At 41.3% G+C, this 16,680-nt stretch overlaps 1 protein-coding gene across 1 annotated transcript in view; it reads left to right on the plus strand.

Moving 5' to 3' along the window:
• LOC139277180 (ERC protein 2) overlaps window positions 1-16,680 on the plus strand; it is a 918,863-nt gene that overhangs the window by 78,408 nt on the left and 823,775 nt on the right. Inside the window, exon 2 of the mRNA XM_070895293.1 lies at window positions 3,417-3,833. Within this exon, the coding sequence (XP_070751394.1) occupies window positions 3,417-3,833 (417 nt within the window). The remainder of the gene's footprint in view (window positions 1-3,416; window positions 3,834-16,680) is intronic.

Below are 16,680 nucleotides of genomic sequence, written 5' to 3' on the forward strand. Positions count from 1 at the left end.
AAGAATATTCCTGTTCTCTCTGCCTCAAAGCAGTCAAATTAATATTCAATAACACTTATCTCTCCCAAGTTCTTCGTATCGCCAGAGATGGCACTCTGCATATATATTCATATTGATGTACACATTTTTTGACCTAGCTTTTCATTTGAAGTGCAGAGTTTTGGGGCAAGTCAGATGAATAAAAAAATTTACTGTTGAATCTGTAACAATTTTATTGGAGACAATGATCTGAATTGGTTCTGTTGCCTTTGAATATGTTGCTTTGTGATTACTAAAATCCAGTAATATTTGAAGGCCGTTCATCTATTGAGAAAAGGTTTTCAGTTGAATTTGTGCAGCATTGATAGAAAAGTGTTTTTTAAAAAATAGTATTTTATCTTTATGTGCTACATTTTTCTCATTATCCTTCTCTCCAGAGCTACTTGGCCATCAGATGCTGTTCTATGGCTAGATGAATGAGGGTGTGGATTAATCCATAAACTGCCATTAATACTGCTGTGTCTATCAGTGATTGTAAGAATGTACCACACTTCTTTTTCAGCTTTCCTTAATTTAAAAAAGGGTCCAAAATAGAAGAATTTAATTAAAACCCCTGGTATTGTCGGTTGGGTACAAGTCTCCAATAATATTTAACTGACATTTCAGAAACATTGCTAATTGCTTTGGGCAGTATACACTTTTGCTGTTTGTATCTTCCTTTTTCTTTATATTTAATTTTAGATCTTTCTACTATATTTTGCTGAAAGGGTTGATGGTCAACCTAATCTTAAATGTCTGGCACGCTGCCTACACCTGTGTTTTGCTAAGTGTTGCATAAATGAGGCTCGGGTTGACTCCTGTGGAGGTATTTGGTCTCCATTCTCTTATTCTCCCCCTTTCCCTGGATAACCCAGCTAAGATAGAAACTTGCTCAATGGAGAGTCCAAGATGTGACTCCACCTCATTAGTCCATGGTCAGAACACAAATGCATTACAATACTGAGTTACCCCAACCTACCTTTCCTGTGCAGTTTATTATTGTACTGGTTGGTTTATGTGAGAGGATAATGTTGGCGAGTAAAACGTCCAGAAATTCCTTTTGTTTATCTGTTCAGTCTTAAATTTTAAATTTATTTTTATTCGAAACGATTATCCTACTGCTAATGATGCAGGAAATAATTTTAAACCTACCAACTCTTCTGAACTAAAAATATTTTTATCATTTCAAAGATCCAGCAACCAAAAAGCTGGAACTTGCTGAGCCTGATGAACCATTGTTTGATGATTGATCCATTGGCAATACTAAACTTTGAATCCTGCTTATAATCAATCGTTTGCTATTGATTGATCTTTTGCTGAGCTGTTTAACATTCGTGCTGTTGGTGTGCAGTATTCCTGCTTGCATTCTCTGTATCCATTTGTTGATTTTGCCACATTCTTTTTTATTTGCCATGCTGTTCAGCCTTTGGATGCAAGAAGATCAAAGGTTTGTGTTATGTTTGCAACAGTTTAGTTTGCACAACATAAAATAATGCAATTTGCTTATTTTCTTGTTTTAGTGATGTGTGGTGCATTGTGATGAATTTGTATTTTATGTTATACCAGGTTAAATGTTGAGGTTTTAATTATTTTAATTGGTGAGAATGTTGGATTACGCCTTTCAATAAGAGTCCACACTACAAAAGCGCGCTCTCATAAAACAGTACGTGAAATCTTTGTATTTAACATCTGCCTAATTGGTTGTTGAGTAGAACCAACATGCTAATGGCGTCCACGTTTAGTTAAATCATTTCCTTAATTATAAATTCTGAATGTTAAATTTAGGTGTAATCTAACATTGCATCATTTCTGTATCCCAAGAAAGTACCATATTTGATGGGCAATGAATCACATTGGACTTTTTTGCATCCTTTATGATAACTATAAGACTGGTAAAGTAGAAAAAGATCTCAATCTGGAAACTGATTAATTTTTTGAAAATTTCCCCAAATTTTCAAACACAACCAAAAACATCCATTCTATACTTTGCATGTGAAGGAGTGGGGTGGGGGGGTGGGGGGGTGGGGGGTGGGTGGGTCCGGGGGCATAGGATTCTGTTGGCTTGGCAAAAGTTTTGTATATGCTCTCAAATATGGTACAATGGATTGCAATACTTTAATTGAACTGTGAGGATTCTACATTTATGTTTTTGTGTGTTTAGATTTGGTTTATAGTGAACTGACTTTAAGACTAGATAAATCAGTTAACTTCAAGAAATCTGAAGGATTTTCTTAGTTGTAGCAAACTTTTTAAAAAGGAACTGTCTGTTGAAACAGTAATTAAAACATTCACATTTGATCTTGTAGCAAATAATCTTGACAGTCTGTTTATAATTTTGTAGTGTTTCTCAAGATAAGCCACCTGCAGGAGATCACTTAAATGGTATATTTCAGATGCATTATATTAAGTAATAGTTCAGGTTCCATTCGCTTTAGAATGCCAAAGTTGGAAAACTTCTTTGCCCCATATAAAGTTCAAAGGATTGTTTGGGCAGCATGGTATTTTTAGTGATGGACTCCCAACCAGAAGCCTGCTAGTCCGTAGCTGTCTTTTTTTTGCTTGCCTCCATTACACTCGATGATTTTGCTCCTTTTTTTAAGCCAAATTATTAGATGGCACACTGGAATAGAAAGGTGATTGGGTTCAGTCGGAAGAGGGGAGACCTCAGTCAGCTCGACCCTTGTGAATTATGGCTTCCTTGAACTGATTAAGTAGCCCCACTGACAGTCGTTGTGGAAAACGTCTACTTGGGAGGCCAAGCACTTGCATCATACCAGTTGGGGCAGAAGATTTAATAGTGAGCTGTCTCCAAAGCGGAGAGATTCCCATGTGAAAGAAAGTTGTATTCCGAGTATAGGAGTCTTAACTACCCTCGTCACTTAGAATTTTAAAAAGCATTATTCGGTACATTTGTCACCATGTGGATCCTGTGACTAAATACAGGTTAATTTTAAAACTGAATTTTTAAAATAAAATCTGACCATTAAACTAGGCAAGCATGAGATGTGCAGATATGAATCAAGATTTGGAAGTATAGATGCTCTTAAAGTTTATTGATGTAATCAGTATCTCCAGAGCATTTTATTCAAGCATCTGTTGAGTTTGTTCTCCAAAAGACGTGCTTTTTGTGCTGTTAAGATTACGAAATGAAGAGGACGGAGATAATCAGAGCTTCTGCTCTGTGACGAGTAAGAATTGCTCATGCTTAGGAGATCCAAAGAATCCTCTTGTGGTGCGAACTTCTGAATGTGATTTTTGATGTAGAAATGGCTTCTCAAATACTTAAAAAAAAATAGATTTAAGTTAATAAATGTGGTTTGTAGTTCAACCTACAGATTGTGATTTTGTAAGAACCATTTGTATAGCCTTTGAGCAATCTGTTTTCATTACTTCTGCAGCACCTGCAGTTGACCATCCAAGCATTGCAAGATGAACTTCGAACCCAGCGAGATCTTAATCATCTTCTTCAGCAGGAGAATGTTAGCCGAGGTGCCGAGCACTATACCATTGAGCTCACCGAGGAGAACTTTCGTAGGTTGCAGGCAGAACATGAACGTCAGGCCAAAGAACTCTTTCTTTTGAGGAAGACTTTAGAAGAAATGGAACTAAGGATTGAAACACAGAAGCAGACATTGAATGCAAGGGATGAGTCCATTAAGAAACTACTAGAAATGCTGCAGAGCAAAGGTTTGCCTTCCAAATCCATGGAAGAGGAACATGAAAGAAATCGGAGAATATCTGAGGTAGAATCTCAAGTTAATCATCTGGAGGTACTACTGGACCAAAAAGAGAAAGAAAACATTCATCTTAGAGAGGTAGGATTTATTTGTTAATAGTATCATGTTCCAGCAAAAAAAATTTCATTTGATGTTTTTGCTTTTCATATTTTGATAAATTAATCTCTTCTGGTAGTAAATAGGTTAAATCACATTCAGACTAGGACTGAGGCAAAGTATTGACGTCAAATCTTCTAGTGATTACCAAAAGGAGGCAGACAAAAAAGCAGGAAACTATAGACCAGTTAGTCTAACATCTGTAATTGGGAAAATGCTGGAGTCTATTATTAAGGAAGCAGTAGTGGGGCATTTGGAAAAGCATAATTCAATCAAGCAGAGTCAGCATGATTTTATGAAAGGAAAATCACTTCTGACAAATTTGATGGAGTTCTTTGAGGATGTAACGAGCAGGGTAGATAAGGGGGAACCAGTGGATGTAGTGTATTTAGATTTCCAGAAGGCATTCAATAAGGTGCCACATAAGTGGTTACTGCACAAGGTAAAAGTTCATGGGGTTGGGGATAATATATCAGCATCGATAGAAGATTGGCTAACTGACAGAAAACAGAGAGTCGGGATAAATGGGTCATTTTTCGGTTGGCAAACAATAATTAGTGGGGTGCCACAGGGATCGGTGCATGGGCCTCACTATTTACAATCTATATTGACATGGATGAAGGGACCGAGTGTAATGTAGCCAAGTTTGCTGATGATGCAAAGATGGGTGAGAAAGCAAATTGTGAGGAGGACACAAAATCTGCAAAGGGATACAGACACGCTAAGTGAGTGGACAAAATTTGGCAGATGGAGTATAATGTGGGAAACTGTGAGGTTATCCACTTTGGCAGAAAAAATATAAAAGCAAATTATAATTTAAATGGAGAAAAATTGCAAAGTGCTGCAGTACAGAGGGACCTGGGGGTCCTTGTGCATGAAACACAAAAAGTTAGTATGCAGGTACAGCAAGTAGTTCGGAAGGCAAATGGAATGTTGCCCCTTATTGCAAGGAGGATAGAGTATAAAAGCAGAGAAGTCTTGCTACAACTGTACAGGGTATTCGTGAAGCCACACCTAGAGTACTGTGTACAGTTTTGGTCTCCATATTTAAGGAAGGATATACTTGCATTGGAGCCTGTTCAAGAGAAGATTCACTAGGTTGATTCTGGAGATGAGGGGGTTGACTTATGAAGATAGGTTGAGTAGGTTGGGCCTCTACTCATTGGAGTTCAGAAGAATGAGAGGTGATCTTATCGAAACATGTAAGATAATGAGGGGGCTCGACAAGGTGGATGCAGAGAGGATATTTCCACTCATAGGGGAAACTAAAACTGGGGGACATAGTCTCAGAATAAGACTGAGACTATTTAAAACTGAGATGAGAAGTTTCTTCTCTGTGGGTTGTAAATCTGTGGAATTCTCTGCCCCAAGGAGCTGTGGAGGCTGGGTCATTGAATATATTTAAGGTGAAGATAGACAGATTTTTTAGCGATAAGGGAATAAAGGGTTATGGGGAGCGGTAGGGAAGTGGAGCTGAGTCCATGATCTTATTAAATGGTGGAGCAATCTTGAGGGGCCATGTGGCCTACTCCTGCTCCTATTTCTTATGTTCTTGAGACATTTCTGCAATATTTGGATATAGTGACGAGGCTTGTAAAAGCAGAAAAATCTGGGAACTGGTTGATGCGCTTGGATAGTAGCCTTTTATCTTAGGCCTCCGAGGCCTACTGGTGACGAGGGTCCTACATGGAATTAATTTGAGCTCTCAATCCAGTTGCTGATGAAAATGGACCTATAAGCACAAAAGTGTTCTTAATTCAACAATAACTGGCATTCTCACTGGGAGAGGCCACAGGATGGCTGTTGTGGAAAATTGGAAAAATGTCACACTGATGCAATGAGATGCTTTCCTGAGGCAAGGGCTGGGGTATGTTATTGAGGCAGAGCAGAAGGAATTTTACTCTACAACAACACAAAAGCAAAATACTGCAGATACTGGAATCTGAAATAAAAACAGAAAATGCTGGAAATCTCAGCGGGTCAGGCAGTATCTGTGGAGAGAGAAACCGAGTTAATGTTTCAGGTGGATGACCCTTAGCCGGGAGTTTTACTTTACATCTGGTTGTGCCATGCATGACCTGGGAATGCTTGATGCTGATACTCTGCATGAAATGGGAACTTTCATTCTGTAGCATAAACATCTCATAAAAAGGAAACAAAAATCTATCGTTATTATATGTGTGGCATATATTTGCACTTTTGTCAAGTAACACTTTTGCAACGCCTACTTCTGTTGCACCTTCAGTGTTTCCATGGTAAGCTCTTTGTGTAATATATGCTTAAAAAATACTACGTTAAGTTAAATGTCAAGCTTGTGTTAAGTTCACAGCAGAGCTGGGAAATGTAGATTAGGATTCAGACAAAGCATCTGGCCTTTTCTCACTGAAATAAGAAAGTAAAAATTAGGAGCAGGAGTATGCCATACAGCCTCTTGAGCCTGCTCCGCCATTCAATAAGATCATGGCTGATCTTCGAATTAAACTCCACTTTCCACCCGATCCCCATATCCTTTGATTCCCCTAGAGTCTATCTATCTCGGCCTTGAATACACTCAACAACTCGACGTCCATAGCCCTTTTGGGTAGAGAATTCCAAAGATTCAAAGCCCTCTGAAGAAATTCCTCCTCATCTCAGTCTTAAATGGCCAACCCCTGATCCTGAGACTCTGCCTCCTAGTTCTAGACTCGGCAACCAAGGGAAACAATCGCTCAGGATCTACCCTGTGAATCCCCCTCAGTATCGTGTATGTTTCAATGAGATCACCTCTCATTCAAGAGTATAGGCTCAATCTCTCCTCATAGGGCAACCCTCTCATCCCATGGATCAATCTAGTGACCCTAAAATTAACCTACTCAAAGATTGGAGAAGTACACACGAGGGCACGCATGAAAGATATGATTTTGATTCTGATCACAAGGGGGTATTATCGTCGTTCTCCTGGGTTACGCTGTTGTGTGGTTAGATATTTTGCTGGAAAGACACATTCCTGAAAATAAGACATGGAGATTGCTGATGGGAGTTGCTGCTGAAGCTGAGCGTACATCGAAAGTAGACCTGAAATTTGTAACAACCATCCTTTCATTCCCACCTCATCCTGGCATCTCTCGCATCCCAGATCTCCCTCTCCATTCCCCACCCGGCAACAACTCATCAGCCCTGTTTCTAATGCTGCTACACATAGAACCTGCAGCCTGCTGTTTCCTGGAAGATATTTCTTACCAGCTTCCTCCATATCCTGGACTGCTTTTAAAAAAGAAAATTAAAAAAGTATTTGAAGGCGGGGCCATACCATTTGATTGAAATACAATTCTCCTGTGGATTTTATCTTGAATGTAACTTTAATTGGCAATAATATTTGAGATTGAGATGCATATTTAAATTTGCTTTGTCCTGGTCAGATTTGGAAATTCAGTCTTGTTCAAGTTCTGTGACGTGTGCATACAATGACTAGTTTCCTTTTCTAATTTTGATATTGAATAAAACCCAACATTTCAAAATGTTGTTTTGGAAACCATCAAAAAGGAATAGTTGGTGGGGTTTGAGTAAAATCTGTTTAAATCATAATGACCTATATATTGCTGTCATGCTGAATGAACCCCAAGTTTCTTTATCAACCCAAATCTCTGGATTAGTTAGGCAACTAATTAGTTAGAGCCTATACACATTGGAGTTCAGAAGAATGAGAAGTGATCTTATCGAAACATATAAGATACTGAGGGGGCTCGACAAGGTGGATGCAGAGAGGATATTTCCACTCATAGGGGAAACTAAAACTAGGGGACATAGTCTCAGAATAAGGGGATGCCCATTTAAAACTGAGATGAGGAGGAATTTCTTCTCTGTGGGTTGTAAATCTGTGGAATTCTCTGCCCCAGAGAGCTGTGAAGGCTGGGTCATTGAATATATTTAAGGTGGAGATAGACAGATTTTTGAGCGATAAGGGATATGGGGAGCGGGCAGGGAAGTGGAGCTGAGTCCATGATCAGATCAGACATGATATTAAATGGCAGAACAGGTTTGAGGGCCAGGTGGTATACTCCTGTTCCTATTTTTTATGTTCTTTTGTTCTTGTGTTCTAATGCGCAAGATCAAAACTAAATTATAATTGCGGTAGTTTTCTGTAAGGTAGTTTGCAATACATATTTTATGACTTGTGCCGTCATGCCAAATAGCTGGATCAATTATTTAGAGATAATGGCCCCAAGTTTCCACATGATTTGCTCCTGATTTTTAGGAGCAACTGGTGGAGAATGGAGTATCTTAGAAATCGCAATTCTCCACATTTAAGTTTTCTGCAGTTCTAGTCATGTAGAACAGTTTCACTTTTGAACAGAATTTTTTTTTCAAAAGGGGGCGTGTCCGGCCACTGACGCCTGATTTGAAAGTTTCCAGTGAAAATGTACTCCAAACTAACTTAGAATGGAGCAAGTGAAGATTTTTGTAGGCCTGAAAAAACCTTGTCTACACATTAAAAAATCAGGCGCAGGTTACAAATTAGGCGTCCAGAACGAGGTGGGGGGGGGGGGGGGGAAGGGAAGTCATTACATTTTACAATAAATCCTTAGTTATACTTATACAAATATTATACAAATAATTCCAACCTGAATAAAAATTTATAAGCAAAGAAAAGATTAAATAAACCATGTTCCTACCTGTGTGAAAGTGCTTCAGGCAGGGAGAAGACTGCAGGAAGCCTCACAAGTTGAGGCAGCCGTTCCCTACGGCAGGGGGGAGGAGGCAGTGAGGGCCCGACCGACGACAGCGGGGGGGAGGCAGGGAGAAGGCTGCAGGAAGCCTCAGAAGTTGAGGCAGCCATTCCCGTCGGCGGGGGGGGTAGGCCCCCCTGCCGTCGGTCGGCCCCGTCGGGAAACGGCTGCCTCAACTTCTGAGGCTTCCTGCAGCCTTCTCACTGCTGCAAGAAGCCTCAGTGCTGATCATGGAAGGGCAATGTGGTTTTATTAAAAAATGTTAAAAATTGAACAGCTACAAAGAACGACAAAAATGGCCGAGTGCCAATGTTTCCTTCACACTGCGCGTGCGCGAATGCTCCAACGCGCACGCGCAGGGTTGCCGGCACGAAAAAAAACTCATTTAAATGGTACCCGCCCCCTCCTACTTACAAAATCGGCGCAAGTGGTAGGCTCCGCCCCCTGGGCGCCGCGCCAAGCTGACATCGAGCTGCAAAGCACTCGAGAATAGCGCGTTTTTTTTCAGGCGCCGTTTTCGGCGCGAAAAGCGGGCGCCCAGCTCGGAGGGGCGTCTGTTTTGCCGCGTGTGGAAACTTGGGTCCAATATGCCCACAGGTCATTTTTTTGTGTGTATATATATATATATATATATATATATATAGGGTAGAGCCAAAGAACTGTTAGAAAGATAATCATTTTCAGGTGCATATACTTTGTGTACTTTTGTTGATGGCCTATGTTCTTTGTGTCTGGGTTCCTGCCAATTGCAGGTCCAACACTTTGGATTAGCGTTCAGGAACACTGGCATGCAAAGCTCACATTTCTGTAATTAACCTCCATTTATAAAAGCTTGCATATCTTCAAAATGGATGACTCAAGATGAGATTTTATTTGTTGTTTTAAATAAGTACACTTTATGGCCTATGCATTTGTTGTGACATTATTATGATACGAATGTGTACCACTAGAGATTTAACTTTTTGATTACGTTTTATGACTGACTCATTAGCATAGGTCGAGCTTTAGACCACTTGGAGGTACTGATGCAGGATTATACAGTGACTGTTGCAAAGCCAAGACTAATTGGTTTGGACAGTGCCCAAAGCTTATACACCCCTAGTTTGTAAGCCAGTGTAGGAATGCAGTATTTTCCTATTTATGTTTCACTTTTTGCATACAAAGAATTAACGTTCTGAGCACTTTTTCTGTCCTTTCCATTCTTTTCCTTAATTTACAAAGTGATATTTTACGTTCCCAATACCTGCATTCCTTAGCTGCAATGGGAATTACACTTTAAATGGATTGCAGGAATCCGTAACTTCAGTCTATTCCAGCTCCAGGTTCAATATTTGACCAAGATCAAATTTCTAATGCTTTAAGGAGAGGGGGGAGCGAAATGTTGTACCAACTGGAGGCATTCAATAAAGTCCCTCTTAAGAGACTGTTAGCTAAAGTTGAAGCTCATGGAATTGAGGGCAAAATATTGACCTGGTTCGCAGATTGGCTGTGACAGGTGGTGTCCTGCAGGGATCTGTGTTGGGGCCTCAACTGTTCACTCTATTTATTAACGACTTGGATGACGGGACAGAGAGCCACATATCCAAGTTTTCCAATGACACAAAAGTAGGCGCCATTGTAAGTAGTGTAGATGGAAACATCAGATTACAAAGAGATAGTAATAGTTTAAATGGATAGGCGAAACTGTGGCAGATGGATTTCACTGTAGGAAAGTGGGAGGTCATCCACTTTAGATCTAAAAAGGATAGATCAGAGTGCTTTCTAAATGGTGAAAAGCTAGAAGGAGTGGAGGTCCAGAGAGACTTGGGGGTCTATGTACATAGATTACAAAAATGTCATGGACATGCACAGAAAATAATGAAAAAGGCTAATTGAATACTGGTCTTTATATCTAGAGGGCTAGAATACAAGGGGTTAGAAGTCATGCTGCAGCTACACAAAGCCCTGGTTCGACCACATCCTGGAGTACTGTGTTCAGTTCTGGACATCACACCTTCGGAAGGATATATTGCAGCATAGATTTACTAGAATGATTCCTGGATTAAATCCAAGGGTTAAATTATAAAGCGAGATTACACAAACTAGGATTGTATTCCCTGGAATTTAGAAGATTATGGGGTGATGTGAAGATGTTAAGTTTTCAAGATATTAAAGGGTACTAATGCAAAAGCAAAATATTGCGGATGCTGGAATCTGGAATAAAAACAGAAAATGCTGGAAATCTCAGCAGATCAGGCAGCATCTGTGGAGAGAAAGCAAAGTTAACGTTTCAGGTCGATGTCCCGTCGTCAGAACTGACCTGAAATGTTAACTCTGCTTTCTCTGCACAGATGCTGCTTGACCCGTAAGTGTAAACCACAAGGTGATAGGAAGGGACAATATGTATGAATATAAAGGGGCTGCAGGGGGGGTCAAAACTAAAAATCATGGTTTAAAAACTAGTATTAAAACACTTTACCTAAACGCACGCAGCATTCGAAATAAAGTAAATGAGTTGAGGGCACAAATCATTACAAATGGGTATGATTTGGTGGCCATTACAGAAACGTGGTTGCAATGGGGCCAAGACTGGGAATTAAACATACAGGGGTATCTGACAATTTGGAAAGATAGACAAGCAGGGAAAGGAGGTGGGATAGCTCTGTTAATAAAGGATGATATCAGGGCAGTTGTGAGAGACGATATTGGCTCTAATGAACAAAATGTTGAATCATTGTGGGTGGAGATTAAAGATAGTAAGGGGAAAAAGTCACTGGTGGGCGTAGCTTATAGGCCCCCAAATAATAACTTCATGGTGGGGCGGACAATAATCAAGGGAATAATGGAGGCATGTGAAAAAGGAACGGCAGTAATCATGGGGGATTTTAACCTACATATCGATTGGTCAAATCAAATCGCATGGGGTAGGCTTGAGGAGGAATTCATAGAATGCATACGGGATTGTTTCTTAGAACAATATGTTACAGAACCTACAAGGGAGCAAGCTATCTTAGATCTGGTCCTGTGTAATGATAAACGATCTCCTGGTAAAAGATCCCATCAGAATGAGTGATCACAGTATGGTTGAATTTGTAATACAGATTGAGGGTGAGGAAGTTAGTGTCTCAAACGAGCGTACTATGCTTAAACAAAGGGGACTACAGTGGGATGAGGGCAGAGTTGGCTAAAGTAGACTGGAAACACAGACTAAACGGTGGCACAATTGAGGAACAGTGGAGGACTTTTAAGGAGTTCTTTCATAGTACTCAACAAAAATATATTCCAGTGAAAAAGAAGGGTGGTAAGAGAAGGGATAACCAAGGAAATAAAGGAGAGTATCAAATTAAAAACCATGGTGGCCAAGGTTAGTGGGAAACTAGAAGATTGAGAAAATTTTAAATGACAGCAAAGAATGACTAAGAAAGCAATAAAGAAAGGAAAGATAGATTACAAAGGTAAACTTGCGTAAAACATAAAAAAAGATAGTAAAAGCTTTTATCGATATATAAAACAGAAAAGAGTGACTAAAGTAAATGTTGGTCCCTTAGAAGATGAGAAGGGGGATTTAATAATGGGAAATGTGGAAATGGCTGAGACCTTAAACAATTATTTTGCTTCGGTCTTCACAGTGGAAGACACAAAAACCATGCCAAAAATTGCTAGTCACAGGAATGTGGGAAGGGAGGACCTTGAGATAATCACTATCACTAGGGGGGTAGTGCTAGACAGGCTAATGGGACTCAAGGTAGACAAGTCCCCTGGTCCTGTTGAAATGCATCCCAGGGTATTAAAAGAGATGGCGGAAGTTATAGCAGATGCATTCGTTATAATCTACCAAAATTCTCTGGACTCTGGGGAGGTACCAGCGGATTGGAAAGCAGCTAATGTAACACCTCTGTTTAAAAAAGGGGGCAGACAAAAGGCAGGTAACTATAGGCCGGTTAGTTTAACATCTTTAGTGGGGAAAATGCTTGAAACTATCATTAAGGAAGAAATAGCGGGACATCTTGATAGGAATAGTGCAATCAAGCAGACGCAACATGGATTCATGAAGGGGAAATCATGTTTAACTAATTTACTGGAATTCTTTGAGGATATAACGAGCATGGTGGATAGAGGTGTACCGATGGATGTGGTGTATTTAGATTTCCAAAAGGCATTCGATAAGGTGCCACACAAAAGGTTACCACAGAAGATAAAGGTACGCGGAGTCGGAGGAAATGTATTAGCATGGATCGAGAATTGGCTGGCGAACAAAAGCAGAGAGTCGGGATAAATGGGTCCTTTTCAGGTTGGAAATCGGTGGTTAGTGGTGTGCCACAGGGATCGGTGCTGGGACCACAACTGTTTACAATATACATAGATGACCTGGAAGAGGGGACAGAGTGTAGTGTAACAAAATTTGCAGATGACACAAAGATTAGTGGGAAAGCGGGTTGTGTAGAGGACACAGAGAGGCTGCAAAGAGATTTAGATAGGTTAAGCGAATGGGCTAAGGTTTGGCAGATGGAATACAATGTCGGAAAATGTGAGGTCATTCACCTTGGGGGAAAAAAAAAAACAGTAAAAGGGAATATTATTTGAATGGGGAGAAATTACAACATGCTGCGGTGCAAAGGGACCTGGGGGTCCTTGTGCATGAATCCCAAAAAGTTAGTTTGCAGGTGCAGCAGGTAACCAGGAAGGCAAATGGAATGTTGGCCTTCATTGCGAGAGGGATGGAGTACAAAAGCAGGGAGGTCCTGCTGCAACTGTACAGGGTATTGGTGAGGCCGCACCTGGAGTACTGCGTGCAGTTTTGGTCACCTTACTTAAGGAAGGATATACTAGCTTTGGAGGGGTACAGAGACGATTGACTAGGCTGATACCGGAGATGAGGGGGTTACCTTATGATGATAGATTGAGTAGACTGGGTCTTTACTCATTGGAGTTCAGAAGGATGAGGGGTGATCTTATAGAAACATTTAAAATAATGAAAGGGATAGACAAGTTTGGGGAAGAGAGGTTGTTTCCACTGGTCGGGGAGACTAGAACTAGGGGACACAGCCTCAAAATATGGGGGAGCCAATTTAAAACCGAGTTGAGAAGGAATTTCTTCTCCCAGAGGGTTGTGAATCTGTGGAATTCTCTGCCCAAGGAAGCAGTTGAGGCGAGCTCATTGAATGTATTCAAATCACAGATAGATAGATTTTTAACCAATAAGGGAATTGAGGGTTACGGGGAGCGGGCGGGTGGGTAAGTGGAGCTGAGTCCACGGCCAGATCAGCCATGATCTTTTTGAATGGCGGAGCAGGCTTGAGGGGCTAGATGGCCTACTCCTGTTCCTAATTCTTATGTTCTTATGTTCTGACCTGCTGAGATTTCCAGTATTTTTTGAAGATATTGAGGGAAACTGATTGGTTGGGGAGTCTAGGACAAGGGGATATAGCCTAAAAATTAGAGCCAGGCCTTTCAGGAGTGAAGTTAGGAACACGCTTACACACGAAGGATGGTAGAAGTTTGGAACTTTCTCTGCAAAAGGCAGTTGATGCTAAATCAATTAATTTTAAATCTGAGATTGTTAGATTTCTGTTAGCCAAAGGCATTAAGGAATCATCATCATCATCATAGGCAGTCCCTCGGAATCGAGGAAGGCATGCTTCCATTCCTAAAATGAGTCCTTAGGTGGCTGAACAGTCCAATATGAGAACCACAGTCCTCGTCACAGGTGGGGCAGGTAGTCGTTGAGGGTAAGGGAGGGTGGGACTGGTTTACCGCACGCTCTTTCCGCTGCCTGCACTTGGTTTCTGCATGCTCTTGGCGATGAGACTCGAGGATATGGGGCAAAGGCAGATATATGGAGTTTGCTCACAGATCAGCCATGACGTTGAATGGCAGAACAAGCTCAAGGGACTAAATGGCCGACTCCTGTTCCTATGGCCCAAATTTTCTCCAACCAATAATTATGGCGTCCACACACCTGTACGCACATTTCTTTGAGCACCGTCAGTGTCGGGGGGAAAAAAATCCCTAGTTACCCGTAAAGAAAACCTGACTGTCGCGCCGGCACTACCCGAGTCCATCTCGGGGGTGGGTTGGTGGTCGGGGGGGCGTTGGTGCTCACAGTGTGTGCCTAAAATCCACTGCGCATACGTTTTTAAAAAAAAAAGGAACAACTCATTGCACATGTGTGTTGCGTAAGCGCAGAAAAAAAGGAGGACCTTTGGCCGGGGATAGCAGCGGGTCGAGTTGGCTGCGTAGAACAATTGGAAAAGTTTGCCCAGAGTGTTTTTTGAAGGACGCCTCCTGTTGATGTGCTGATTTTGGCTGCCGTTTGCAACGAGAAGGCTTCCTCTTGGGGTGTTGCACTTTTGGAGTATCTGGAAATTTTTAGCCATTTGGAACTTCGATGGAAAAGGCGAGTGGTGAAGATTACTGTTTAATTTGCCTGCCTGCGTGTTCTCAACGAAGGAGGAGCATTAAATGTAAGTTTTCTTTCAGCTGAATTGTTTTCGAAGTGCATTAAGTTGATACAAAATAGCCAGGGAGGCCATTTGGTCGGGATAGGAGCGGGCCAGCGCCGATTTTAAGTGTAGGTAAGACTTTTTCCAAAGGTGTTGCATGTGTCTGTGCGCGGTTTCAATAAAAAAACATTATTGGGAAAAGTGGCCAGAAAGGGCGCGAAAACTGCTTTTTAACGTACACCAGCGCCAGAATGTATGGTGCCCAACATTCTGGCGCTGGTAGTCTGTGCCGACGCCCCAACACTGGGGAAACGTTACAACAAATATAAATAATATAAGAAAGCTACAAAAGGGAGTTGAGAAAGGCTAGGCAGTGGTATGAGTGAAAATTGGCCAAAGCATAAAGGCTTTCTACATGCGCGTTAGTAGTAAGAGGCTCTTTGTGGTAAGAGCATGACTGTAAAGAGATGAAGACAAGCCTGCAGTGGTGAATGAGGTAATTGCAGAGATATTAAATAAATACTTCCTCAGTTTTTAAAGAGAGATGGATATTGGAATCAAAGAACCATCAGAAGTGAGTGCAGAACAGTTAGTGGAGATTATTACTCAAAACGAATGGTGCTTAAGAAGTTGCTCAAAATGTAAGGTAGACAAATCATAGGGGCATGATCTTTTAGTTAAGAGAATCCTAACGGAAGTTGGGGAAGAAATAGTGGAGGCTGTGACTAATTTTCCAAAATTCTGTGGAAACTACAATTGTGGCAAATATAACTCACCTCATCAAAAAAGACTGAGGTAAGCCAGGAAATTAAAAGCTAGTTAGTCTTGCTCCAGTTGTTCAACTGCAATTAAATTAAAAAACACTTTGATAAACTTGAGCTAATCAGAGACAGTCAACCAAGGTTTCTGAAGGATAGGTTGTGCTTGACCAACCTCAGAGAATGTGCTTTATATACATTTGATAAAGCATTGCATAGACCCAGTTTTCGGTAAGTCTCAGATGGTTTAGTGACTACAGTTACCGTGCATAGGAGTGTCTCTAATCCTTTCCTTGCACACTATCTAACAGTACAATGAAACACATCAACTCACCCTTAAGGTTTCAGTATCAGCCTTCCTCAGCTATTGATCTAAATTATCACCTGTGGCAGTTTTGCTTTGAACATAAGAATATAAGAAATAGGAGCAGGAGTAGATCATTTGGCCTTGAGCCTGCTCCGCCATTTAATAACATCATGGTTGATCTGATCGTGGACTCGGCTCCACTTCCCTGCCCGCTCCCCATAACCCTTTATTCCCTTATTGCTCAAAAATCTGTCTATCACCACCTTAAATATATACAATGACCCAGTCTCCACAGCTCTTTGGGGCAGAGAATTGCACAGATTTACAACCCTCAGAGAAGAAATTCCTCCTTATCTTGGTTTTAAATGGGCGATCCCTTATTCTGAGACTGTGGGCCCAAGTTTCCGCCCTCTCCAAAAATGCCGCATCTCCATAAGGTGCGGCAACTTTCTGGAAGAAAAAGGGCGGCGAAAACTTACCTTGTGATTCTCCGGTCTCCTCTGGACGTCTTCGTGCTCGGCGTGGCACAGCACAAGGGGTCGGGGGCGGAGCCAGGTCCCGGCGCTGAAAACCGTGCTGGGACCTCTGCACATGCGCGTTAGACTGTGCGCGTATGTGAGTAGCTCCTCGCCAAGG

This window comes from Pristiophorus japonicus, chromosome 12 (assembly GCF_044704955.1).
Source record: "Pristiophorus japonicus isolate sPriJap1 chromosome 12, sPriJap1.hap1, whole genome shotgun sequence".
NCBI lineage: Eukaryota > Metazoa > Chordata > Chondrichthyes > Pristiophoridae > Pristiophorus > Pristiophorus japonicus.